Genomic DNA, 25,410 nt, shown 5'->3' on the forward strand with positions numbered 1-25,410 from the left:
TGTATTAGATTAGGGTTTCTCAGTCTCGGCACCATTAAAATGTGGGGCCTTTATTCAGTGGAGATTCCCTGTGTACTGCAGAACATTCAGCATTCCTGGCTTCTATGCCACACTGAGTTACAACTGAGCCTCTCTTTCTTATAACTTAAGAAAACTGAACTATAAAATAATCCTGTATTTATCAAAGCTAGTTTTAGGCAAATGAGGCATGTCTTTTCCTGACAATGTATTTCACAGGGTGATAAACATGTCAGTACCACCAGGATGATAATATCTTACTGGTTCAAAACTGCTTGAGCTATTTTAATCTATTCTTTTCCCAACAGCTTTCAGATCTCTACATGCTCAGTCTTTCTCTGAGCTGATTTTCTATTCTTATAAAATATATATCAGTTGTTCGCATATAGTTTGTTTTTTAAAAAACAAAGTCTTGCTCTGTCACTCCAGCTGGAGTACAATGACGCCATCACAGCTCATTGCTGCTGAGAACTCATGGGGTCAGCAATCCTCCTGCCTCAGCCTCTGAAGCAGCTAGAACTACAGGAGAGCTACCACGCTTGGCTAATTTTTTTTTTTTTTTAAAGAGATGGGGTCTCATTGTGTTGCCCAGGCTGCAATTCTTCCACCTGGGGTGTCCTAAAGCCCTGGTATTACAGATGCGAGCCACTTTGGCCTTTGTTGTTCTGATATACGTTGTTTCAATTTAACTATTGATATACAGTACAGTATAGATTTTTCCCTTTAGTTTCTAGTGAGCATTCTGTTGGTTTGTTTTTTATTTTTTAGACAGGGTGTCACTTTGCTATCCAGGCTAGAATGCAGTGGCATGATCATGGGCTCAAGCAATCCTCTCACCTCCACCCACCTAGTAGCTGGGACTACAGGTATCTGCTACTGCGCCTGGCTAATTTTTTTATTTTTTGTAGAGATGGGGTTTTGCCATGTTGCCCAGGCTCCTATCCTCAAGCAATCCACCTACCTTGGCCTCCCAAAGTGCTGGAATTACAGGCATGAGCCACCAAGCCCAGTGAGCAATTTTATTTTTGTATCATCTCTGGACCTCACATTAATCTATTTTTCTCAGTAAAAGTATACTGCGAACAAGGTCAAGCAATGACAGCCACATCCAGATCTTCAAATTTTATCTTTTTCCTATTAAATATGTTGAGTAACCTGACCATGGTTTTGTGGACAGACTGATACCAAAGGCCTGACCGGGAAGCCCTCAAAGATTTAGAGGGCTGTAGGGACATTAGACCTCAAACCCGTCATATCCTGTTTCCTATCCTTGGAAAAGCAACACAGAAATACTTTCTTAAACTCTTAACTTCTCAGCATTATTCCAGTGTCCACTATCCTTGAGCTCACTGCCACACTCCTTATCTTTCAGAATCTAAGGAAACCCTAAGAATTACCTTCAGTGTGACTTGATCTTCTATTTACTTTGCTATCTAGAACTCTCTGTATTTGCTATAACACTTTGCTATGCTTTCCCCCCATTTTTACTGTCCATTAACTATTTCTGCAACCTGTAATATTTGTCTTGTTAGCAATTACTGTGTAGCACATTTGCTTGGGAATTTTTGTGAGTTGTTGATGATGTTGAATGCATGGGGTCCTGAAAGAACAGTAAAATTTCCTGTATCTCACTCAACCATCACTTTGAACATATTCTGGTGTCTTCCTAGTTGTCTTACCCCCTTCGTTATTTACCAAATTTAACTCATAGACAATTATTCTTAGGTTTTATAAATGAGTGGTTGGATAATGCCATATTTTTCCCTTCAAGAGTCACAATCTACCATATTTCTGAGACTGTAAACTATGTTAATAGAAGGCAACAATAATAGCATGTCAAAAGAAAGAAAAACCTAAGTGTTCATCTCTATTTTTCGAATTTCAGAAACACAGAATTAGATATATCTGGTCATTTACTAGCCATCTTCCTCTTTCGAATGCACAAATTCCAGGAAAAGTCCTCTCTAGTTTCTTTCCCATTTCTCAGAAATGAAAACTTAGTACAGGAATGTATCCTATAATGTGGTATTTTTATTACTAATCACAAAAGTTGGTTTGTGGGTTATTTAAGAATTTATATCTAGTCCCTCTGAAAATCTGTTATTCTGAGACACACCTAAAATTTTCAAAAACATTTATCTGTCTCAAATATGGGAACCATCTCTGGCTCTAATACTACCATTCTCTGTTGTGACAAGGGAAACTTGTACATCTCATCTAGTCTGTTTAAAATGCAAAACCAGCCTGGTGCAGTGGCCCATGCCTGTAATCCCAGCAATCTGAGAGGCCAAGGCGAGCAGATCACCTGAGGTCGGGAGTTTGAGACCAGCCTGACCAACACTGAGAAACCCTATCTCTACAAAAAATGTAAAATTAGCTGGCTGTGGTGGCGCGCGTCTGTAATCCAGCTATTCGGGTGGTTAAGGCAAGAGAATCCCTTGAATCCAGGAGTCGGAAGTGAGCCAAGATCGCGCCATTGCACTCCAGTCTGGGCAATAAGAGCGAAACTCCGTCTCAAAAATAAAAATAAAATGCAAAACTAACCGTAACAATAGATGATATCATCAGCAGCTACATATTATGAACCAGGTCCCTTATTCATTTTTATGTTTTGCAACAATCCTATCATATAAGTATTTGTCTTCCCTTTTACAAAAGGGAAAACGGAAATCCAGAAAGTTTACACAAATTGCCTATGATCATACTCTCAGGAAACAGTTGACTAGGATTGAACCAACTCGTCTGATTATTAAGCTCACATAACATCTACCACAAAAGCTGCCTACAAACTCAAAAAACCTCAATTAACTATCCTCCCTCAATTTCTCCAGGTACAATAGTAGCCTAGATTAGAAATCTGAAGTTATATGCTTTGGAGAGGGGACCAAGATGGCCGAAAGGAAGCTTCTCTGGAGTACAGCTCCTGGCAAGTGAGACACAGAACCAGAGTGATAGCCGCGCCTCCGAACGAGGTACCAGGTTCGTTCCAAAGGGATGGTTGATCAGTAGGATTAACCCAAAAAAAGGCGGTGAAAGCAGCCCAAATGGGGCCAGCCGAGGCAAGATGGGGCACTGCCCCTCCTGGGAAGCGTATCTGGTACGGAGCATCGGGGAGCTTCACATCCTTGGTACTCTGATTCAGATACAGCGCTTCACTGACCGGCAGCACATAGCCCAGGAAAACGCCTGGCTGAGAACTGCCCTCAGTTGCAGACCCGGGCGACAGCCCAGGCCGGCAGCCCCAGCCGGACCGGTACCTTATCGCAGACCAGGGCAGAGACTTGGACTAACACGGAGAAAGCTTGCCAGGAGTAAATGCCCATCCTACAGAAGAAGGGAAAGTTTAAAGCGGGGAGGGGAATACGGCCAGACAGGTCCTACCCCAACAAAATCCAGCAAACGGAATCCCTCTCCCAGGAGAGTTTCGCAGTTAACACATCAGACAGAGAGCTCCATCCGGCAGATAGAAAAAAGCCTGCCATTGGGAAGGTGGGGCTAATCCCACCGGCATAAACGGAAACCAGGCAAAGAACAAACAGCACCCAGGCTGAGGCCTAGGCAGCCCAGCAGCGCCTCCACAGGCAGACAACGGACACTGTCTCAAGCAGCACACACCTGCGTTTAAAAAAAAAAGGGGAGAAATAACTCCAACTTTAAGAGAAAGGACACCCACTCAGAGATCCCACCCGAAATCACCACCTTCAAAGATCAAAGACAGATAAAGCCATGAAGATGGGAAGAAACCAGTGCAAAAAGAATGAAAACATCAAAGTCCAGAATGCCTCTACTCCCCAGAGAGATTACAACGCTTCACCAGCAAGGGAACAAACCAGGTTGGAGAATGATTTTGATGAGCTTACAGACGCAGGCTTCAGAAGATGGGTAATAACAAACTTCTCTGAGCTAAAAGAACATGTTCAAACCCAATGCAAAAAACCTAAGAACCTTGAAAAAAGATTAGATGAAATGCTAATTAGAATAACTAGCCTACAGAAGAATATAAACGACTTGATGGAGCTGAAAAACACAGCAGGAGAACTTCGAGAAGCATACACAAGTTTCAAGAGCAGAATCGATCAAGCAAAAGAAAGGAAAGAGATTGAAGAGCAACTTAATGAAATAAAAAGAGAAGGCAAGAAAAGAGAAAAAAGAGTGAAAAGAAATGAATAAAGCCTCTAAGAAATACGGGATTACGTGAAAAGACTTAATCTATGCTTGATTGGTGTACCTGAAGAGGATGGGGCAAATGAATCCAAGCTGGAAAACACTCTTCAGGATATTATTCAGGAGAACTTTCCCCAGTCTAGCAAAGCAGGTCAACGTTCAAATACAGGAAATACAAAGAACACCACAAAAATACTTCTTAAGAAGAGCAATGCCAAGGCACATAATCGTCAGACTCACCAGGGTTGAAATGAAGGAAAAAATGCTAAGGGAGCCAGAAAGAAAGGTTGGGTCACCCACAAAGGAAAGCCTATCAGATCCACAGCCGATCTCTCGGCAGAAACCCTACAAGCCAAAAGAGAGTGGGGGCCAGTATTCAATATCCTTAAAGAAAAGAACTTTCAACCTAGAATTTTATATCCAGCCAAGCTAAGCTTCATAAGTGAAGGAGAAATAAAATCCTTTATGGACAAGCAATTACTGAGAGATTTTGTTGCCACCAGACCTGCCTTACAAGAGATCCTGAAGGAAACACTAAACACGGAAAAAAACATCCAGTATCAGCTAACGCAAAAACAAACCAATTGGTAATGACCAACGATGCAATAAGGAAACTGCATCAACCAATGGGCAAAACAACCAGTAACAAAATGGCAGGGTCAAATTCATACATAACAATATTAACGTTAAATGTAAATGCCCCAATCAAAAGACACAGACTGGCAAACCGGGTAAACTGTCAAAACCAATTGGTGTGCTGTATTGAGGAGACTCATCTCACATGCAAAGACACACACAGACTCAAAATAAAGGGATGGAAGAATATCTACCAAGTAAATGGAGAGCAAAAAAAAGCAGGGGTTACACTCTTGATAAAATGGACTTTAAACCAACAAAGATCAAAAGAGACAAAGAAGGGCATTACATAATGGTGAAAGGATGAATACTACAAGAAGAGCTAACTATCCTAAATACCAAAAGAGACAAAGAAGGGCATAACATAATGGTGAAAGGATGAATACAACAAGAGCTAACTATCCTAAATATATATGCACCCAATACAGGAGTACCCAGATACATCAAAGAAGTTCTTAATGACCTCCAAAGAGACTTAGACTCCTGCACAATAATAGTGGGAGACTTTAACACTCCACTGTAAATATTAGACAGATCAATGAGACAAAAAATCAACAAGGATATCCAGGACTTGAATGCAGAACTGGAACAAGTGGACCTAATACACATCTACAAAACTCTCCACCTAAAACCCATGGAATATACATTCTTCTCAGCACCACATCACACTTATTCTAAAATTGATCAAATAATTGGAAGTAAATCACTCCCGAGCAAATGCAAAAGAATGGAAATCATAACAAACACTCTCTCAGACCACAGTGCTATCAAATTAGACCTTAAGATTAAGAAACTAACTCAAAACTGCACAACTTCATGGAAACTGAACAACTGGCTCCTAAATGTCAACTGGATAAACAATGAAATGAAGGCAGAAATAAAGACGTTCTTCAAAACCAATGAGAAGGAGGACACAGCGTACCACAATCCATGGGACACATTCAAAGCAGTGTCTAGAGGGAAATTTATAGCAATAAATGCCCACATGAGAAGCGAGGAAAGATCTAAAATTGACACCAAATGTCAAAAGTGAAAGAGCTAGTGGAGCAAGATCAAAACAACTCAAAAGCTAGCAGAAGACAAGAAATAACTAAGATCAGAGCAGAAATGAAGGAGATAGAGACATAAAAAACCCTTAAAAAAATAAATACAGGTATTGATCGACTTACGACCTATGCAACTTACGACTATTCGACTTTATGACCACAATCGCTAGCCACGACTGCTCCGTGTCTGGCAGCGCAAACGTTGCCCAGCTGGGCGTAGGACAGTGCGGACCAGCTTCTGGCAGCACTACCATCTCCGCGTGCACCATTTCAACTGTACATGTAGCCTACTCAACTTATGACCAAATCGTGTTACGACCGTTCTGCGGTCCCGACCATGGTCGTAAGTCAAGCACTACTACTCCTGTATATTCAGGAGCTGTTTTTCTGAAATGATCAACAAAACAGACTGCTAGCCAGATTAATAAAAAAAAAAAGAAAGATGAATCAAACAGATACAATAAAAAATTATAAAGGGGAAATCACTACCAATCCCACAGAACAAACCACCATCAGAGATTACTACAAACAACTCTGCACATAAACCAGTAAACCTGAAAGAAATAGATAAATTCCTGGACACTTGCACCCTCCCATCCCTAAACCAGGAAGAAGTTGAAACCTTGAACAGACCAATAACAAGGCCCGAAGTTGAGGCAACAATGAATAGCCTACCAACCAAAAAAAGTCCAGGTCCAGATGGTTCACAGCTGAAAATGCCAGATGTACAAAGAGGAGCAGGTACCATTCATTCTGAAACTATTCTAAAAAACACAAAAAGAGGGAATCTTCCCCAACTCATTTTATGAGACCACTATCATTCTGACACCAAAACTCGGTAGATTCAACAATAAAAGAAAACTTCAGGCCAGTATCCATGACGAACATAGATGCAAAAATCTTAAATAAAATACTGGCAAACTGATTGCAACAGCACATCAAAAAGCTTATCCATCACAATCAAGTATGCTTCATCCCAGGTATGAAAGGCTGGTTCAACATACGCAAGTCTATAAACGTAATACAGCACATAAATAGAACCAAAGACAAAAACCACATGATTACCTCAATAGATGCAGACAAGGCCTTTGACAAAATTCAACAGCCCTTTATTCTAAAAATTCTCAATAAACTAGGTATTGATGGAACATATCACAAAATAATAAAAGCTATTTACAACAAACCCACTGCCAATATCATACTGACCTGGCAAAAACTGGAAGCATTTGCTTTGAAATCTGGCACTAGACAATGATTCCCTCTCTTACCACTCTTATTCAATTTAGTATTGGAAGTTCTAGTCAGGGCAATCAGGCAAAAAACATGAAATAAAGCGCATTCAGTTAGGAAAGGAGGAAGTCAAATTGTCTCTATTTGCAGATGACATGATTGTATATTTAGAAAACCCCCTTGTCTCAGCCCAAAATCTTCTAAAGCTGATAAGCAACTTCAGCAAAGTCTCAGGATACAAAATCAATGTGCAGAAAGCACAAGCATTCCTATACACCGATAACAGACTAACAGAGAGCAAAATCAAGAGCAAACTCCCATTCACAATTGCTACAGGAGAATAAAATACCTAGGAATACAACTAACAAAGGAGATAAAGGACCTCTTGTTCACGGAGAACTACAAACCACAGCCCAAGGAAATAAGACATAAACAGATGGAAAAACATTCCATGCTCATGGTTAGGAAGAATCAATATTGTGAAAATGGCCATACTGCCCAAAGTAATTTATACATTCAATGCTATCCCCATCAAACTATCAATGATTTTCTTCACAGAACTGGAGAAAAACACTTTAAACTTCATATGGAACCAAAAAAGAGCCTGCATAGCCAAGACAATCCTAAGCAAACAGAACAAAGCTAGAGGCATCACACTGCTGGACTTCAAACTACACTGCAAGGCAACAGTAATCAAAACAGCATGATACTGGTACCAAATCAGAGACACAGACCAAGGGAACACAATAGAGGCCTCAAGAACAACACCACGTACCTACAACCATCTAATCTTTGACAAACCTGACAAAAACAAGCAATGGGGAAAGGATACCCTGTTTAATAAAAGGTGTTGGGAAAATTGGCTAGCAACGTGCCCCAAGCAGAAACTGGACCCCTTCCTGACATCTTACACTAAAATTAACTCCAGATGGATTAAGGACTTAAATATAAGACCTAACACCATAAAAACCCTATAAGAAAACCTAGGCAAAACCCTCCAGGATATATGCATAGGCAAGGACTTCATGACTAAAACACCAAAAGCAATGGCAACAAAAGCCAAAATAGACAAATGGGATCTAATTAAACTTCGGAGCTTCTATACAGCAAGAAACAATCATTAGAGCGAACTGGCAACCAACAGAATGGGAAAAATTTTTTGCAGTCTACTCATTTGACAAAGGGCTAATATCTAGAATCTACAAAGAACTAAAACAGATTTACAAGAAAAAAAACAAACCCATCCAAAAGTGGACAAAGGATATGAACAGACACTTTTCAAAAGAAGACATATATGAAGCCAACAAACATGAAAAAATGCTCATCATCACTGGTCATTAGAGAAATGCAAATCAAAACCACATTGAAGATATCATCTCATGCCAGTTAGAATGGCAATCGTTAAAAAATCTGGAGACAACAGATGCTGGAGAGGATGTGGAGAAATAAGAACACTTTACACTGTTGGTGGGAGTGTAAATTAGTTCAACCATTGTGCAAGACAACTCTGTGGCGATTCCTCAAGGATCTAGATACAGAAATTCCATTTGACCTAGCAATCCCATTATTGGGTATGTACCCAAAGGATTATAAATCATTCTATTATAAGACACATGTACACGTATGTTCATCACAGCACTGTTTACAGTAGCAAAGACCTAGAACCAACCCAAATGCCCATCAATGATAGACTGGACAAAGAAAATGTGGCACATATACACCATGGAATACTATGCAGATGTCAAAAACAATGAGTTCGTGTCCTTTGCAGGGACATGGATGAACCTAGAAACCATCATGCTCAGCAAACTGACACAAGAACAGAAAATCAAACACCACATGTTCTCACTCATAGGCAGGTATTGTACAATGGGAACACGTGGACATGGAGAGGGGAGCATCACACACTGGGGTCCATTTCGGGGAGAATAGGAGAGGGACAATGCGGGGGAGGGTGGGGAGGGATAACGTGGGGAGAAATGTCAGGTATAGGTGATGGGGGGATGGAGGCAGCAAAGCACATTGCCATGAATGTACCTATGCAACAATCTTGCTTGATCTGCACATGTACCCAAGAATCTAAAGTACAATTTAAAAAAAATGCTACTTAAAAAAAAAAAAGAAATCTGAAGTTACATTTTATCATTTTGTCTCCTCTCATTACAGTTCTACTCCATCTACTCAGTCACTGAGAACTGTTCATTCCTGCCTACAATACTTTTCCCCATTCCATTCGTGGATTTACAGTTATGATTACCCCTAAGATTCATAATTGGAATCAATGCCTTGTGTCTTCTCCCATTATTACTCTACATGAAACTCTTTCATTATGCTTTTCTCTCCCTTTTTTTTTAAGACACAGGGCCTTGCTTTGTCAACCAGGCAGGCGGGCTGTGTTGTGAACATAACTCACTGCAGCCTAGAACTCCTGCACTCAAGAAATCCTCTAGCCTCAGCTTCTCTCAGCTGAGATTATTACGTGTGTGCCACCATGCCCAACTAATCATTATGCTTCTCTTTGACTCTAGAAACTCAAGTTGCTTTCTTTTGCCTATCACTATCACCTAAGACAAACTAAAAAGGGCAGTTTTTCATACATTCTCCAATTATATCAGTTCCAAATTCCGAATTCCCTTTTAAGATAAAAACTCTTTAAAAATCAGAAACACGGCTGGGTGTGGTGGTTTACACCAGTAACCCCTGCACTTTGGAAGCGAAGGTGGGTGGATCATCTGAGGTCAGGAGTTTGAGACCAGCCTGGCCAACATGATGAAACACTATCTCTACTAAAAATATAAAAATTAGCTGGGTGGCAAGTGCCTGTATCCTTACCAGCTGCTCAGGAGGCTGAGGTTGGAGAATCTCTTGAACCCAGGAGGCAGAGGTTGCAGTGAGCTGAGATCACGCCACTTGCACTCCAGTCTGGGCAACAAGAGCAAAACTCCATCTCAAAAAAAAAAAAAAAAAAAATCAGAACTATAAACCATTAGTAAAGACTATAACATTAACTGACGGCATGCCAAGTTTCTTTTAGGAGTTTAGTAAACATTTGTAATGACGATTATGATGCTAAAGGTCATTATTTGCATGCAGCGGTTTCCTTTCTCTAACTTAACCTCAGCATTTTCGGTTTCACTGGATTTAAAGCGGAAGTGAGTCTTCATGACAAGGCCACCTCTCTTTTCTGCATAGTGGGGTTTAAATAACTTGATGGCTTTCCAGGTGGCAAGTCTCAGCTAATGGGCTCTGGAGAACCCAGCCTATGAGTTCATTTATGGAGTTCTTTGGCATCCTTGTACTGTGAAGAGCTGTAAGGCCTCAAAGGGTAAAAAGGGTGAGTTGAGAAGGTGTCACAGAGCACAAAGGTGGTCCCCACAAAGGTCACAATTACACAGCTGTGAATAGGCTACATGCTGCATCCTTCATAGCATCTGCCACAAAATAAAGGCTCAATATTTTCCCTTATATTTGCTTTAAAAATCATTACCATTACCTAAATGAACATTATTACCTACATGGATTTTAAAAACTGCACATGTAACCAATGTCTAAAAATTGGGTCACATGAAACGTATAACCTTGAAACTGAGAAGAATTTCCTCATAGACTTCATGACAATATACCAACCACTTAATGTATATCAGGGGCTGAGGGGAACAGAGAACCTAATTAATCACGGTGACCTAATAAATGAGGTAACACCACTAAAGCAAGAGGCGGTCCTTCAGCCTCAGTTCCATTTCCCTCCCCCGACATCATGCTCCTCCTTAAGACACATCATTTGATCTGAAGAGTTGAGGTGGGTATTCATTTAGAATGAATAATCAAACATGCCTCCCAGTTCCCAAAATCTACGAAGTACCGTAGGCCTCTAGAAGATCAATGTTGCTCACAGGAGAATGAAGCAAATTACTCTCATCCAAGGCGACTACCTCCACGAATTTTGAAAGGGTTATGCAGAATCCAGGTATTAAAATAAAAACCGTAACTTCAAAGTACTACAGTTAATGTTTCAATCAACAAAAGTGGGCAGAGAAAAACATGACAAATGTAAAAACCCACCACTTCAGAGGCGTATGCTTTAGTACTAGGAGAGTCTCCGCATGGGAAGAAAACATCACCTTGTCAGTGACTCACTTCTGATAAGCATGTGGAAATGTAAGCCAGTCCGCTCGAAAAAATGCACGCCAGGGGAACGACACGCGGTTACCGGCTGTGTCCTGACAGCCGAGGCCGTTAAACGACCAGAAAAGCGGCATGTCCGAATCACGCCTTCCCACCTCTCCCCGCCCCGCCCCGCTTCCGGGGCTCCAGTTCACCCGCAGCACCCAGACGGCAGGTGCCAAGTCACCACTGCAAAGAAACTTCCTCTTCCCGAGCGGGGAGGGGCCTGGCCCGGTGCCGACGCCCTCGGCCGGTGGGCTCGGACGTTAGGAGCAGAACCCGCTCCAGGTCCCGCTGTGTCCGGGCGTCGGTGCCCTCCGGGGCTCGGGCCGACGCACCCAGTCCCGGGCCGACCAGGCGCCGCGGCCCACCTGCCCCGGTACCCGCCGTGGGACCCCGTTGCCCTGCACCTGAGGATGTTGTCAGCATAGGTGAGCAGCAGCTTGGAGGCCTCCAGAAAGGTCTCCGGAGTGTTCTGACAGAGCTCGGCCACGGCCGGGGACGCCGAGCCCGAGGAGCTGCCGAGCGCCGCCGCCGCCATGCTTGAGCGCCAGCGGCCGGCACCGCCCCCCGCGCTCGCGTCCCACACTGAGCAGGCGCCTCGGCGCGCGGCGGCTACCGCAGCCACCGGCGGGGGCGGAGTCCCGGGCCGGGAGCCGGGAGCTCGGCGGGGTGCGGCCGCGGCCCCTTGGGGAGGAGCGAGGGGCTGATCAGAAGGGGTGGGGGCCTCGGGCGGCAGGGGCGGGGGCTTCGACCCGAGGTGGGTGCGCCGTCGGACAGGTTGGGGAGGGGTTCCGCAAGGAGGGGCGGGGCCTGGGCGCCGGAACTGAGGGGCGTGGCCGGGAGGAGGGCGTTTCCGTCCTCGGGACCCAAGAGCTCGGCTGGACGGGAGGCAGGCTTCTGTCTAAAGGCACCGGGCGAGTGGTGCTGGCACGGTCCTCTCGGAAACCCGGATCCCTCTGCGCCCTGGGCCAGCCGACCTGATCCAGCTACTAAAGCGGAGAAACCGCATGTACCTCCCTCCTTTCCCTACAAGTAAAACGACCTTAAAGCCATCTCCTTCGCTGGTTGTCAGGCCGTTCTACACAGATGGGGATGAAAGATCCCAGAAGAAAGGAGCAACAGACATCAAAAACAAAACCGTGGCTATAAACTGGGCTGGGTTTGTTACATGAATTCTTTTCAGAATTTTGAGAATGTCTGAAAATCAAAGTGCCAGCTCAACTTGTATATGATTCCTCTGTTTCGCTCTTGTTGCCCAGGCTGGTCTGCAATGGCTTCGGCTCACCGCAACCTCCGCCTCCTGGGTTCAGGTAATTCTCCTGCCTCAGCCTCCTGAGTAGCTGGGATTACAGGCACACACCACCATGCCCAGCTAATTTTTTGTATTTTTAGTAGAGACGGGGTTTCACCATGTTGACCAGGATGGTCTCGATCTCTTGACCTCGTGATCCACCCGCCTCGGCCTCCCAAAGTGCTGGGATTACAGGCGTGAGCCACCGCGCCCGGCCCAAGAAGTATTTTTAAACCATACATTGCAACATAATAATGGGTTGTGGATTCCGTTTACACCATAGCGACCAGGGTAAAACATATGCATAATAGAATGTCGTGGGCGGGGAGGGAAGAGAATAAAAATTTGCATCCCACACAGTAAGGGTAACTATTATTTTGTGACTTGTTTTTTAGGTAGATCCTAGGTGTTTTATTCCTCTTAGAAGATGCATCTCTAATTACTTTAGTCCAGTCTCTGCCCCACCATGTCCTTGAAAGTGTGCTTTACCACTGGCTTCTTTCTTTGCAGAAATTCCTTCTCAACCTCAACAAATATTTTTCTTGAACTTATTTCTTAAGAAGTGATTTGCGCTGGGTGCAGTGGCTCAGGCCTATAATTCCAGCACTTTGAGAGGCCGAGGCGGGCGGCTCAGGAGGTCAGGAGATCCAGACCATCCCGGCCAACATGGTGAAACCCTGTCTCTACTAAAAATACAAAAATTAGCTGGGCGTGGTTGCGTGTTCCTGTAATCCCGGCTACTTGGGAGGCTGAGGCAGGAGAAATGCTTGAACCAAGGAGTCTGAAGTTGCTGTGAGCCGAGACGGCACCATGACACTGCAGCCTGGCGACAAAGTGAGACTCCGTCTCACAAAAAAAGAAAAAAAAGATAAGTGGTTTTCCTTGTAGGGCACGTTGGGAGCCAGATGTAGGACTGAGTGCCCCACAGGCTCGTGGGGTGAGCCTTATGCTGTGCTGAGGCGCAGGATCTGAGAAATAAAGAGACAGGACACAGAAGTACAAAGAAAATGCAGCTGGGCTCTGGCGGGCGGGGGGCATGCCACCTATAAGTGGAGTCAGGCAAGGCCGGTGAGGCAAGGCTGGCGAGAGGCTGGCGAGGCCCCAAATGTCCAGAAGCATGAGTATTTATTGTGTATAGGTTAGGGGGTAGGGCAGTGAGTGAAATGATCTTTAAGGATAGTGATAGGGTCGTGAGCAATAAAACATAGGGTCCACCCCCATTAGGTCACCTAGGCCAGGAGGTGGACAGCGTGCAGCAAGGGGCCCGTTCCCATGAAGGCAAGGGCCGTGTGCAGTAAGGGGTCCACCCCCATTAGGTCACCGAGGCATGGAGGTGGGCCGTGTGCAGTGAAGAGGGTGCCGTGTGCGATACTTCTATCTATGGGAAAACTACTTCTAAGAAGATTTATGGAAGGATGCTTTAAGTCACATAGCAGTGACAGAGCTGTCAAGGTTACCACCACCTTCTGGCAGCTTCCAGTGGATTCTGTGGAAAGATGCTTTTCAAGCAGCACAGTAGGAAGAGCTGATAAAGTTCACAGTCACCAAGGTGGATTGCCGTTCTGAGGGCAGCCTTCCACAAGAACTGGAGCAAGGTCCTACAACTCCTTTATCAGGAGGAGTGGCTCTCGCTCCAAGCCTACCAGACAGCGGGTATCTTTACAATACTGAGCGCTGCTGCCTGGGCCATGGATTCTTGTTCTGGTGTAACTGTTTTGCCCTTAATTCATGCTCTGCACCATGTCTGCTCTAGGCATTTCTCCGATTATAAACTAAGATATAATTATAGGTATATATGTAGGGAAATATTCTTCAGGTACTCATACTATCAACTATTAATATTATATATAGAGGATTATATAAAGGGAGCCTTCAAGCCCTATTTCTATAAACTAATACATGATTATGTAAAGGATATATAAAAGGAAATACCTGAGTAGTAACACTGTAAAGTGAGATATTCCTCAAGCCCTAACTGTGCCAGGGTTCTGCTTAGCTCTCATTCCTAGGTGCCTATATGGGGGGTTACCCACATTTCCTGAGTAATCTCTTTTAAATTTCTTGACGTTTCATTTGTTTGCTTTTAAGACTTGAAATTTTTTTTCCAGAATCTCCAAGCAAGACCCTAAACCATGCCATCCACTTCAATGACTATTTGTCTGCCAGATAGACATACAATTTTTAATAAATATGTAGCTCTTTGGACCAGCTTCCAAGAATAGTGTGTTCAACAGATAGATAGTAGTATGTTGCTGGCTTCTACAACTAAAATTTTCAGTGGCTTAACACAAGAGTAATTTCTTTCTGGCTCATATAACTGTTTAATAATGCAGGTGTCATAATGTCAGTGGACCCAATCTCCTTCCATCCCATAGAACAGGGGCCAAAAACATTTTCTGTAAAGGGCCACATAGTAAATGTTTTAGGCTTTATGAGCCGTAGGGTCTGTCTCAACTATTTAACTCTGCTTCTGCAGTTGTAGCTCCACAGTCAATACTTGAAATAAATGGGCATGGCTATGGTCTAGTGAAATTTTATTTACAAATCCAGATAGCCTGCTGGATTTGGTCTGCAGGCTGTAGTTTACTAATTCCTGCTATAGAGCCTCAGAGACTTCTGCAATTAGTTAATGCACAAGTGGACACACACACAAAAACAGTCACACCTACTTTTAATCTCATGAGCCTAGAAATAAAAATGACATACAGCATTTTCTCTACCATATCATTTCTAAGAATGAGGCCTCATCAAGATAAAAGGGGGCATTTCAGTAAGGCCAGATTTACAAAAAATAAAATAAAAAACAAATACATAAAAAGGTAAAAACGGAGAGTCTGGGAAATCTAGTCTCCTTCAACTGCACAATGGACTGGGGGCTTGGGTCTAGGAGTATAGCTATCACAAACTTTATTCCTCTTCATTTGGGTTTCTTTTTTCCATTGATACATTGATTTATCCTGTACTAATTATATGAGAATATTATATATTATACAGTATTTGTGACTTTTTAAAAAAAGCAACGTAACTCTTTTTTTTAAATAAAATTTTAGGGGTTGGACATGGTGGCTCATGCCTGTAATCCCAATAATTTGGGAGGTCGAGGTATGTGGATCACTTGAGCCCAGGAGTTTCAGACTAGCTTGGGCAACATGGCAAGACCCTGTCTCTACCCCCACCCCCCCAAAAAATCATAGATTGTTTATACAAAAAACACCAAAACGGAAATGCTCTGGTGTTAATGCAGAGGTGTCAAGTGAAGGGTAGAAAGCTGTCAGCTCAGGCTTCCCTTTGACAGACAGAATGGCCATAGGGTACTTTTGTGGGGCAACAAAATGACTTTTTTCTCTTCACAATAACTTGTTTCCTCAACTAAAACATCCTCTCTCTGTAAGTTGTCATTAGTTTTATCTTCCCTATTAGATTAAAGGTCTCTTGTGCCATCTGTCTCAGACTGCTTTGTATACAGCGGGTACTGAATAGTTGTTGGTTAATCACTTAATATAATCACATAATAGTGAATCACTATACAAATTCCTGAATGACTTCAACCCCTCCCCTTGCTAATGGTTTTTATGGAGGCTAATTTTTTAATATAACCAAATCAATCCTGGGAAAAATTTAGAGGGTTCTTTCTTTTTTCTATTTTTTTTTCTTTTTTTTTTTTGAGAGAGTTTCACTCTTGTTACCCAGGCTGGAGTGCAATGGCGTGATCTCGGCTCACCACAACCTCCACCTCCTGGGTTCAAGCAATTCTCCTGTCTCAGCCTCCCGAGTAGCTGGCACTATAGGCATGCGCCACCATGCCCAGCTAATTTTTCTATTTTTAGTAGAGAGGGGGTTTCAACTTGTTGACCAGGATGATCTCAATCTCTTGACTTCATGACCCATCCAACTCGGCCTCCCAGAGTGCTGGGATTATAGGCGTGTCTTTTTTCTATTTTATTAAAGAATGGTGTTAGCCAGGCATGGTAGTGCACGCCTGTAGTCCCAGCTACTTGGGAGGCTGAGAGGCAGGAGAAGCGCTTGAACCCAGAAGGCAGAGTTTGCAGTGAGCTGAAATTGCGCCACTGTACTCCAGCCTGCGCGACAGAGTGGTACTCTAGCTCAAAAAAAAAAAAAAAAAGAAAAAAGAAAAAAGAAGAATAGTGCTATGATATGTCAACTCTAAAAATGATGTTTTTAATAAAGGTGAAATCCTGGAAACAAATATTTTGGAACAAAAAAAAAATCAAAGAACAAGAATTTCAATGCTGATTTAGTATTAGACCATTCTTCAGTTGTTTGAAACAATGATTGGTATAAAGAAAGTTAGAGTAGCTTATTCAGCTTTTCTAAAGGAAACTGAAGAATTAGAATATCTCTAACTTGACTGAAGTGGAGGAAGCAGCCAGGAAAATGAGACAAAATCCCTTATAATGGATTCCCTTCATAGTGTTATAAATGGTGGTATTCAGAAGAGATTATAGTTACTCAAGAACTTTAACAGAAGTGTTGCTAAAGAGTTATTTGGAAGGACTTAAATTTCAGATGATTTTTAAATTTTATTTATTTTTAAAAGAGACGGGGTTTCATCATATTGGTCAGGCTGGTCTTGAACACCTGACTTTGTGATCCACCTGTCTCAGCCTCCCAAAGTGCTGGGATTACAGGCGTGAACCACCGCGCCTGGCCCTTAGATGATTTTTTTAAAATAGTGATTTCTAAGATTTTTGGACTATACATTGTTATCACAGTATTAATGCTATGGCATTAGTTTTGACAAAAGTCATTTGGTAAGAAATGCACAAAAAGTGCATGTGTACTATCAAATGTAAGGATAAATGTTGATTTATTCATTCCATAATTCATTCATCCGTTGTATATTTGTGAAGTGACTACTAGATGCCAAGCAGTGTGAAGGAGACAACTATGGTCCCTACTCTCATGGAAGTCATAGTAAGTTTAGAGCAGTGGTTGGACAAACAGCAGCATCACCAGGAAACTTGTCAGGGAAACAAATTCTGAAGCTCCATCTTTAAAGGCGGGGCCCAGCAACCTGCATGGTAACAAGCACTTCAGGTGATTTTGACTCACAGTAAACTTTGAGACCTACTAGTTTAGAGGGAGGAAAATTTCACTGTGGGCTGCAGTGTCAGTGAGGAGGGGAGATTTGAACAGAAGCCTTAAACTGAGAGGTTAAGAAGGTGGTAAAGGAGAGGACTTGCTAGCTGTGAGAGACTCCCCACCCTCCTTAAATCATGTACAACATCCTAGTTATGTTTCCTTCTCAACATCTCCTCACCATTGCCTTCAGAACCTCATCACGTTTCATCTATTCTTAGCTTTCTTCCCTGTGTCCCTTTCCACATCCTTCCAACCCACCCTGTTCTTTTGTGCAATAGTGATCTTTCTAAAGCATCCATTTGATCATGTTGGTCTCCTGGTAAAAAGGTTTCTATGGCCCCCCTCTACCCACATTCTAAGTTAAGAACCAGGCTGGTAACTTAAATTTTTAGGTGACTTTGTTCAAGGTGAAAAGGAGTAATAGAGACTCTGGTGAAGGGAATGAGAGAGTTTACCATGTCCTTTCTAAAGCAGTTTAGATTCAATAAAATAATGTTCATTGACACCTGTAATCCCAGCACTTTGGGAGGCCGAGGCAGGCGGATCATGAGGTCAGGAGATCGAGACCATCCTGGCAAACATGGTAAAACTCTGTCTCTACTAAAAATACAAAAATTAGCTGGGCGTGGTGGCACACGCCTGTAGTCCAAGCTACTTTATATATTTGGTACGTTTCCTGCTATAATACCATTGGTATTATAGCAGGCTGAGGCAGGAGAATCACTTGAACCCAGGAGGTAGAGGTTGCAATGAGCTGAGATCGCACCACTGCACTCTAGCCTGGCAAGACAGAGACACTTCTGTCTCAAAACAAACAAACAAACAAACAAACAACCACCCACCACCAACAAAAATGAATGGTGCACTTCAAATTATACCCTGGAGGCCAGCATATGCTGTCTGAACTACAGGATTAAATCTAAAGTCCTCAGTATGGCACCCCAGGCTTTTGTGATCCGGCCCCTGCCTTGCTCTCATGCTTTTACTGTTGCTTTGTCCCATACCTCAAACATGATGCTGGCCACATACTTAACAGTTTTGGAAGATACCATGGCACTTCATTCTCCAGGCTTTTGTTCTACTCCTCCTGCCAGGATGCCCTTTCCCACCCAATTTACTGGACAAACATTCATTTCCAAGATGCAGTTCAAGGATCATTCCTCTGAAGCTTTTTCTGACTTCACTAGGTAGCACAGACCTCACTGTCCCTTTTGTGTTATAATAATTCTATTATAGCACCTGTTTCAATAGTTTGTACTTGTTTCTATGGCTGTCTCCCTTTACTAGACAATGAACTTCTTGAAAGCAGGAGCCATACCTCTACTCATTTTTGCATTCAAGCATAGAGAGGAGGAAAATGAATGGTTGTTGAAAATAGGAAAGTACAGAGATGAGAAAAGTTAGGGTCAATCAAGACATAGTGTAGTGAGAAAATCAGTTTACTGGGTGGAAAGCACATTTAATAGAGAATGGGAGCCTTAACTAGAAAGATAGTTTTGAATCGGATTACAAAGAATTTAAGGCAAACCTAAGAAGTCTTAACAGAAGGGTAGGATAAGCAGAGCCCATTTGAAGATTTTGGTGCAAGGAAACACAATGGTATTATAGCAGGAAACATGGTACCAAATATATAAAGCTATAAAATATCATAAAATTTCCCACCCTTTCCAGAGCAAAGAAAAGGTGATAAAAGGTAGGTATAAAAATGATGGTCTTTTTACTTTTAGTCTTTGTACTTTTCTGCAAGATTTAATTTGTCACTTCTTATCCAAGATGATTTTGTGATGTTACAAAAGAAAAACAAAAAAGCACATTAAAACTGTATGTTCACCAGGTACAGTGGCTCACAGCTGTAACTCCAGCACTTTGGGAAGCTGTGTCTCTAATCTGGTGATAATTTTTTTTTTTTTTTTTTTTTGATTGGAAGCAAGTTTGTTAGGAAAGTAAAGGAACAAAGAATGGCTACTCCATAGGCAGAACAGCCTGGTGACAACTTTTAAGAAGTAAAAACTTTATTACAAAAACATTTGTTTATTGTAGAAAAGGTATTAAATAAAGCTAAGCAAAAATGAGGGAGATCACAATCATTACACATCTTGCAGACCTTTAAATAATTATTTTTGAAAAAAACAGATAGGTATTGTTTTGTAACTATGTCTCCTAACAAACAGTCTCAACATCTCATTAATAGTCACCTGTAGAGTTATTTTAAACGGCTGCATGGCATTCGGAGATAGACAACCAATTTCCTGATGTTGGCTATTTTGGTTAGTTCTGCTTTACTCACAATTACTAATAATTCTGCGAGCTACAGCAATAACTCTGGGACGGCAGTACTTTCCTTTCTTAGAATTCCAGTAGGGTACAATGGGGTTCTCTGACAACATGGGAATATTTGGGCATTATCACTGCCAAAGAAAAATGCCGTTTTGATGGGTGAAAATGCTATTTCATCGGGTTATGTGCAGGTCCTTGATTATCGGCGAGTCACTGAAGTTCCGAGAGAGGTGTCTCTTGAGGCACACAGGTCCCCCGTCGCCTCCCACGGTCTGACCTCCGCCACGGGGACGCCGCTCAAAGTCAACAGGCGGGAGTCGAACGTGACCCGTGCGAGGGAGCGCACATGCGCGTACGTGCGTGCGCGCCTGCGCGTGTGCTCCGCAGCGTCATCGCCCAGGACGGTGGCGGCGCGTCCTGCGCGATCCCTGTGACAGGTATCGCTCGCTACCTTCCTCCTTCTCCCCTCCTTTCCTCCTTTAAAATCACATCAAGTCGGGGTTGAATTTCGAGAGGGGAGTCCGAGGACCTGGGGCTTGATTTTTCTCTCTCCATGCTGCTTCGGGTGCGTCCGTGTGCGGCGGTGCCTGAGAGGCGGCGCAGGGAATGGCTGCACCGTTCTAGTCCCGCCTTTGGCCTTCGTAGCACCCTTGAAATGATCAGCCAGTCCTAACCACTACTTCCATAGATGATTCAATTGGAGAAGTTTAGAGGAGTGGAAAGACTTGTCCCCTTCCCCCAGTCGCAAGCTTGGTCACAGAGTCGATTGCCAAATCATGTATCCAGACGACCAGTCTAGGGCTCTTAGCACTGGGTGGCCTTTTGAAAGGGTGGTTATCCTTAAGTATTGAAGATTGATAAAGCCACTTACCTACTTAAAAGAATATGCCCTGAAATGTGTTTTCTGTGCCACTGACACCAGAAATGCTATTTAGAAGTTATCCTGAGAAAGGATGCTTCCTGCAGCTCATATCAGGCTAGAGGTGCCTTTATATTTTTCATTGAATTACTCTGTTTTGGTGAATCGAATGAATCGTCACTTCATTTCTTTGTCTTCAAATGTCAGAGGGCACTTAAAATCTTAAAAAGGAGATAAGTTTAAACAGGTGGTTTGATGATAAGGTATAAATTAAAATTATGGAACATCTTCCCTGTGCTCATTAGCAGCTCATATCAAGTACCCAAAGGAACACCTTAGATGTTTTTCCTTAGGCCCTTAAGCTATTTAAAAGAATACCTCCTAGGTGTGTTGTGGTCTGTTACAGGAATGTGTTTCTGATCATCTGAATCTTAATCATGTCCAACTGCCTGCAAAATTTCCTGAAAATTACACGCACTCATCTTCTGTGTTCAAGATTATGCCAGCAGTTAACAAGAAGTAAAAGGAAGTTTTTCGGAACTGTGCCAATGTCCAGATTGCATAGGCGAGTTGTCATTACAGGCATTGGCTTAGTGACTCCTCTTGGTGTTGGAACTCACCTGGTTTGGGATCGTCTTATGCGAGGAGAGAGTGGAATTGTTTCACTGGTCGGTGAAGAGTATAAGAGTCTCCCTTGCAGTGTTGCTGCTTATGTGCCAAGAGGTTGTGATGAAGGTCAGTTCAATGAACAAAACTTTGTGTCCAAAGCAGATATCAAGTCCATGTCTTCTCCCACCATCATGGCTATGGGGGCTGCAGAATTAGCCATGAAGGATTCCGGCTGGCATCCTCAGTCAGAAGCTGATCAAGTGGCTACTGGTGTTGCAATTGGCATGGGAATGATTCCTCTTGAAGTTGTTTCTGAAACTGCTTTGAATTTTCAGACAAAAGGTTATAATAAAGTTAGTCCATTTTTTGTCCCTAAGATTCTGGTCAATATGGCAGCAGGCCAGGTTAGCATTCGATATAAACTCAAGGGCCCCAATCATGCGGTGTCCACAGCCTGTACCACAGGAGCTCATGCTGTGGGAGACTCTTTCAGATTTGTAGCCCGTGGTGATGCTGATGTGATGGTGGCTGGAGGTACAGATTCTTGTATTAGCCCTTTATCTCTTGCTGGGTTTTCCAGAGCCAGGGCTCTGAGCACAAACTCAGATCCCAAGTTGGCATGTCGACCATTTCATCCAAAGAGAGATGGTTTTGTAATGGGAGAAGGTGCAGCTGTGCTGGTGCTGGAAGAATATGAACATGCTATTCAGAGAAGAGCCCGCATCTATGCAGAAGTTTTGGGCTATGGACTCTCAGGTGATGCTGCTCACATAACTGCCCCTGATCCTGAAGGAGAAGGTGCCTTAAGGTAAAGATGGGTTATTTCCTTCAAAATGAAAATATGTATCCAAATAAGACACTTCTAGGGAAAATTGTAGTATCTGGCCTTGATGTACAGTATCTCTATTGTTTTTCTCTTTTAGACTAAAGATTTTTAAATTCTTTGCTTAAGACGTTTGAAGTATTTCAGAGCATTTGAATATCCTTACAAAAATTGCATTTGAATTAAACCTAATAGAGTTACAAAAAAAGACCATGTATGTCTTTGCCAATTTGTCATGCCTCCATCTGTACTTAAGCATCAGTGTGCTCCCTCACAAAGTCGTCCTCTTTGACCCTTCATCAGACTTGGAAAGTAAAGTCAACCCTTCTAGATGTGTGTGATCTTTGCCCCATTGCAACAGACTGTTCTTTTCAAGTCAGCACTTCTCAAACTATAATCACCTAGGGATATTATCTAAAATGCCAATTCTGATTCTGTAGGTCTAGGGTTGTGATTGAGATTCTGTTTTGTTTTGCGTTTCTAGAGACAGAGTCTCGCTGTGTTGCCCATGCTGGTCTTATTGCAGTCTCTAACTCCTGGGCTCAAGCAGTCCTCTCACCTCAGCCTCCTGAGTAGCTGGGACTACAGAAATGCACCACTGAGACCAGTTTATTTTTTTATTTTTTGTAGAGATGGGGTTCTCGCTTTATTTCCCAAGCTGGAAGATTCTGTAGTTCTAACATGCTCGCAGGTGATGGTGATCTTGCTGGTTTAAGGGCTATATTGAAGTTAACTGTTATAGATGAGTACACGTAAAATGGAAAAAAAAAAAAAGTCCCTGGTAATGTGTTAATGGATAGTTAACAGTTTAACTTTCTTAAGTCATATTATGTTTTATGCAGTTAAATTAGCCAGAGTTAGCAACCTTTTCTGTAATGGGAAAAATATAGTAAATATTTTTGGCTTTGTGGACCATGGAGCCTATTGCAACTAATCAACTCTGCCATTGTCATGTGAAAGACATAGACAATATGTAAATAAGGGGGCATGCATGTGTTCCAGTGAAACTACAAAAATAGGCATCTAGCTAGTGCCATAGTTTACCTACCCCTAAATTATACTTTTGAATTTTATTTTACTTTTTTTAAATTATTATTTTTTAATAGAGATGGGGGTCTTGCTATGTTGCCGGAGCTGTTCACGAACTCCTGGCCTCAAGCAGTCCTCCTGCCTTGGCCTCTCAAAGTGCTGGGATTACAGGCATGAGCGACTATGCCTGGCCTGCTTTTGAATTATAGTGAGTAGCTGCTGGTGCTAAAAATGTCAAGCATAGTAACAAACTAGGTGAAATGGTTATGTTCACAGGAAATCTTTCAGCATACTTCAAATTATACTCTGAGCTGGCTGTTAATAAATATATATTTATATATACTATACACACACACACACACACACACACACACACATACATACATGTATATTTCTTTTAGGAACTAAGAAGAAGATGACATTCAAAAGGATTTCAGAGTTTCCTTCAGGTATATTTTTTACTTTTAAGTTTGTTTGGCTTGGCTTGCGTTTGTAATTCTTTGTTTAGAACTCTTATAGCCAAAATGAAGAGGATTTTGAAAGGTTATTTGAAACACTGAAACAGTAGATTATTGGGAAACATGCCAAGTTTTAAATTAAATATGAAAGAAAAAATTAGAATTATAATTCTCATAAAAAGTTGCCATACTCAAAAAATCCCTAGAAGAAAAATTATCCTAGTCTTGAGCCAACATGGTTTTTTACCCCCAAGGAAAAATGCCAATGCAAATAAATGAAGTTATATTTTATTTGAGATTAAACAATCTTGCATTGGCTTGTGTGTTTAACTCTTGGTGATGAAACAGTTTAAGGTAGTGAATGTGACTCATTATTCCTATGCAGATGGCATCCTAACTCACATGGTAATCCAAGATGGGGTTCTGTTACTAGAGCAAGGGTTTCTTTTCATCCAGTATGCTCAGATACCTACATTTGTTTCACATAAGCCATAAAGATAAAGAGACTTTTGTTAAAATTAAACTTAGTCCTGATAAATGTCTTTTCTTGTTTTATTAGGTGTATGGCTGCTGCTTTAAAAGATGCAGGTGTACAACCTGAAGAGATATCCTATATCAATGCACATGCTACTTCCACACCATTGGGAGATGCTGCTGAAAACAAAGCTATCAAACATCTCTTCAAAGACCATGCATATGCCCTTGCAGTTTCCTCAACTAAGGGAGCAACAGGACACCTGCTAGGAGCTGCAGGGGCGGTGGAGGCAGCTTTCACCACACTGGCTTGTTATTATCAAAAACTACCACCTACTTTAAACCTGGATTGTACAGAACCAGAATTTGATCTCAACTATGTTCCACTAAAGGCACAGGATTGGAAAAGTGAGAAAAGATTTATTGGACTCAGCAACTCCTTTGGTTTTGGTGGTACTAATGCAACACTTTGTATTGCTGGAATGTAAAACAAATCATTTGTAATTAAATGTTGATTTTTAAATGTTATATGTGAAGAAATTATATATTTATACATTGATACCCACATATCCTTTATGTTAGGGTTTCTCAACCTTGGCACTATTGATATTTGGGTACAGTAATTCTTTGTTGGGAGAAGGGAGATTGTACTGTACATTGTTAGGTGTTTAACACCATCCTGATCTCTTCCTAATCTAGTCCAATAGCACTCTCTTCCCCAATTGTGACAACCAAAAGTGATTCTAGACATTGCCAAATGTTTTCTGGGAGACAAAAATACCCCTCCCCCCGACCCATGAGAACCATGGACCTTCCTATTACTTTAGGTCAAAGAGTTTTCTATAGCATTTGACCTGCTCCTGTCCCTTTCACAGATATTTAGTGACAAACTCCTCTTTGCTAGGCAGGATTGCTGTACTATAGAACTCCAGGTGTGCCATTCCCATAGAATATATAGAAAGGACTATAACGAAGTTTGCATCAGCATTGTTTGAGTAAAACTGTCAGCCAGTAATGATCTAGTTACCTGTTATATACCTAGCCCTCTTTTCTTCATATTATCCATATTGTAATTCAGTATAATGAAATTTCTCTAAACTCCCAAGCCATCAGTTCTCTGAAAGATGAAACTGAAATTGATTTGACATTTCGTATTTTTTTTGTCTTTATGTTGGCACCTAGTCATTAACAGAGATAAAAGTCAGAGAGAACCTTCCCACTGTGAT

At 42.1% G+C, this 25,410-nt stretch overlaps 2 protein-coding genes across 5 annotated transcripts in view; one reads left to right on the forward strand and one right to left on the reverse strand.

Moving 5' to 3' along the window:
* The window catches only part of NGLY1 (N-glycanase 1), a 61,627-nt gene extending 49,778 nt beyond the window's left edge, over positions 1 to 11,849 (reverse strand). For 2 of the 4 annotated variants that reach the window (XM_010346549.3, XM_039480252.2), the window contains exon 1: positions 11,669 to 11,849. In XM_010346549.3, the coding sequence (XP_010344851.2) occupies positions 11,669 to 11,799 (131 nt within the window). In that variant the 5' untranslated portion in view covers positions 11,800 to 11,849. Of the gene's footprint in view, positions 1 to 11,156; positions 11,497 to 11,668 lie in introns of those variants that run through there. The other 2 variants (XM_010346550.3, XM_074405742.1) reach the window with 2 other exon arrangements.
* On the forward strand, positions 11,564 to 24,712 carry OXSM (3-oxoacyl-ACP synthase, mitochondrial). The gene is made up of 4 exons (XM_003936043.4): positions 11,564 to 11,689; positions 20,124 to 20,369; positions 21,198 to 22,208; positions 24,270 to 24,712. The coding sequence occupies exons 3-4, from the start codon at positions 21,229 to 21,231 to the stop codon at positions 24,670 to 24,672; spliced, it is 1,383 nt and encodes a 460-aa protein (XP_003936092.3). The 5' UTR covers positions 11,564 to 11,689; positions 20,124 to 20,369; positions 21,198 to 21,228; the 3' UTR covers positions 24,673 to 24,712.
* The last annotated feature ends 698 nt before the right edge of the window (positions 24,713 to 25,410 follow it).

This window comes from Saimiri boliviensis, chromosome 9 (genome assembly GCF_048565385.1).
Source record: "Saimiri boliviensis isolate mSaiBol1 chromosome 9, mSaiBol1.pri, whole genome shotgun sequence".
Classification (NCBI taxonomy): Eukaryota; Metazoa; Chordata; class Mammalia; order Primates; family Cebidae; genus Saimiri; species Saimiri boliviensis.

Excerpts from the sequence above, each read along its gene's own strand:
- OXSM (XM_003936043.4), top strand. The coding sequence starts at position 21,229 with ATGTCCAACTGCCTGCAAAATTTCCTGAAAATTACACGCACTCATCTT. Across the intron at positions 22,209-24,269 it reads GAAGGAGAAGGTGCCTTAAG|GTGTATGGCTGCTGCTTTAA; the intron begins GTAAAGATGGGT and ends TTGTTTTATTAG.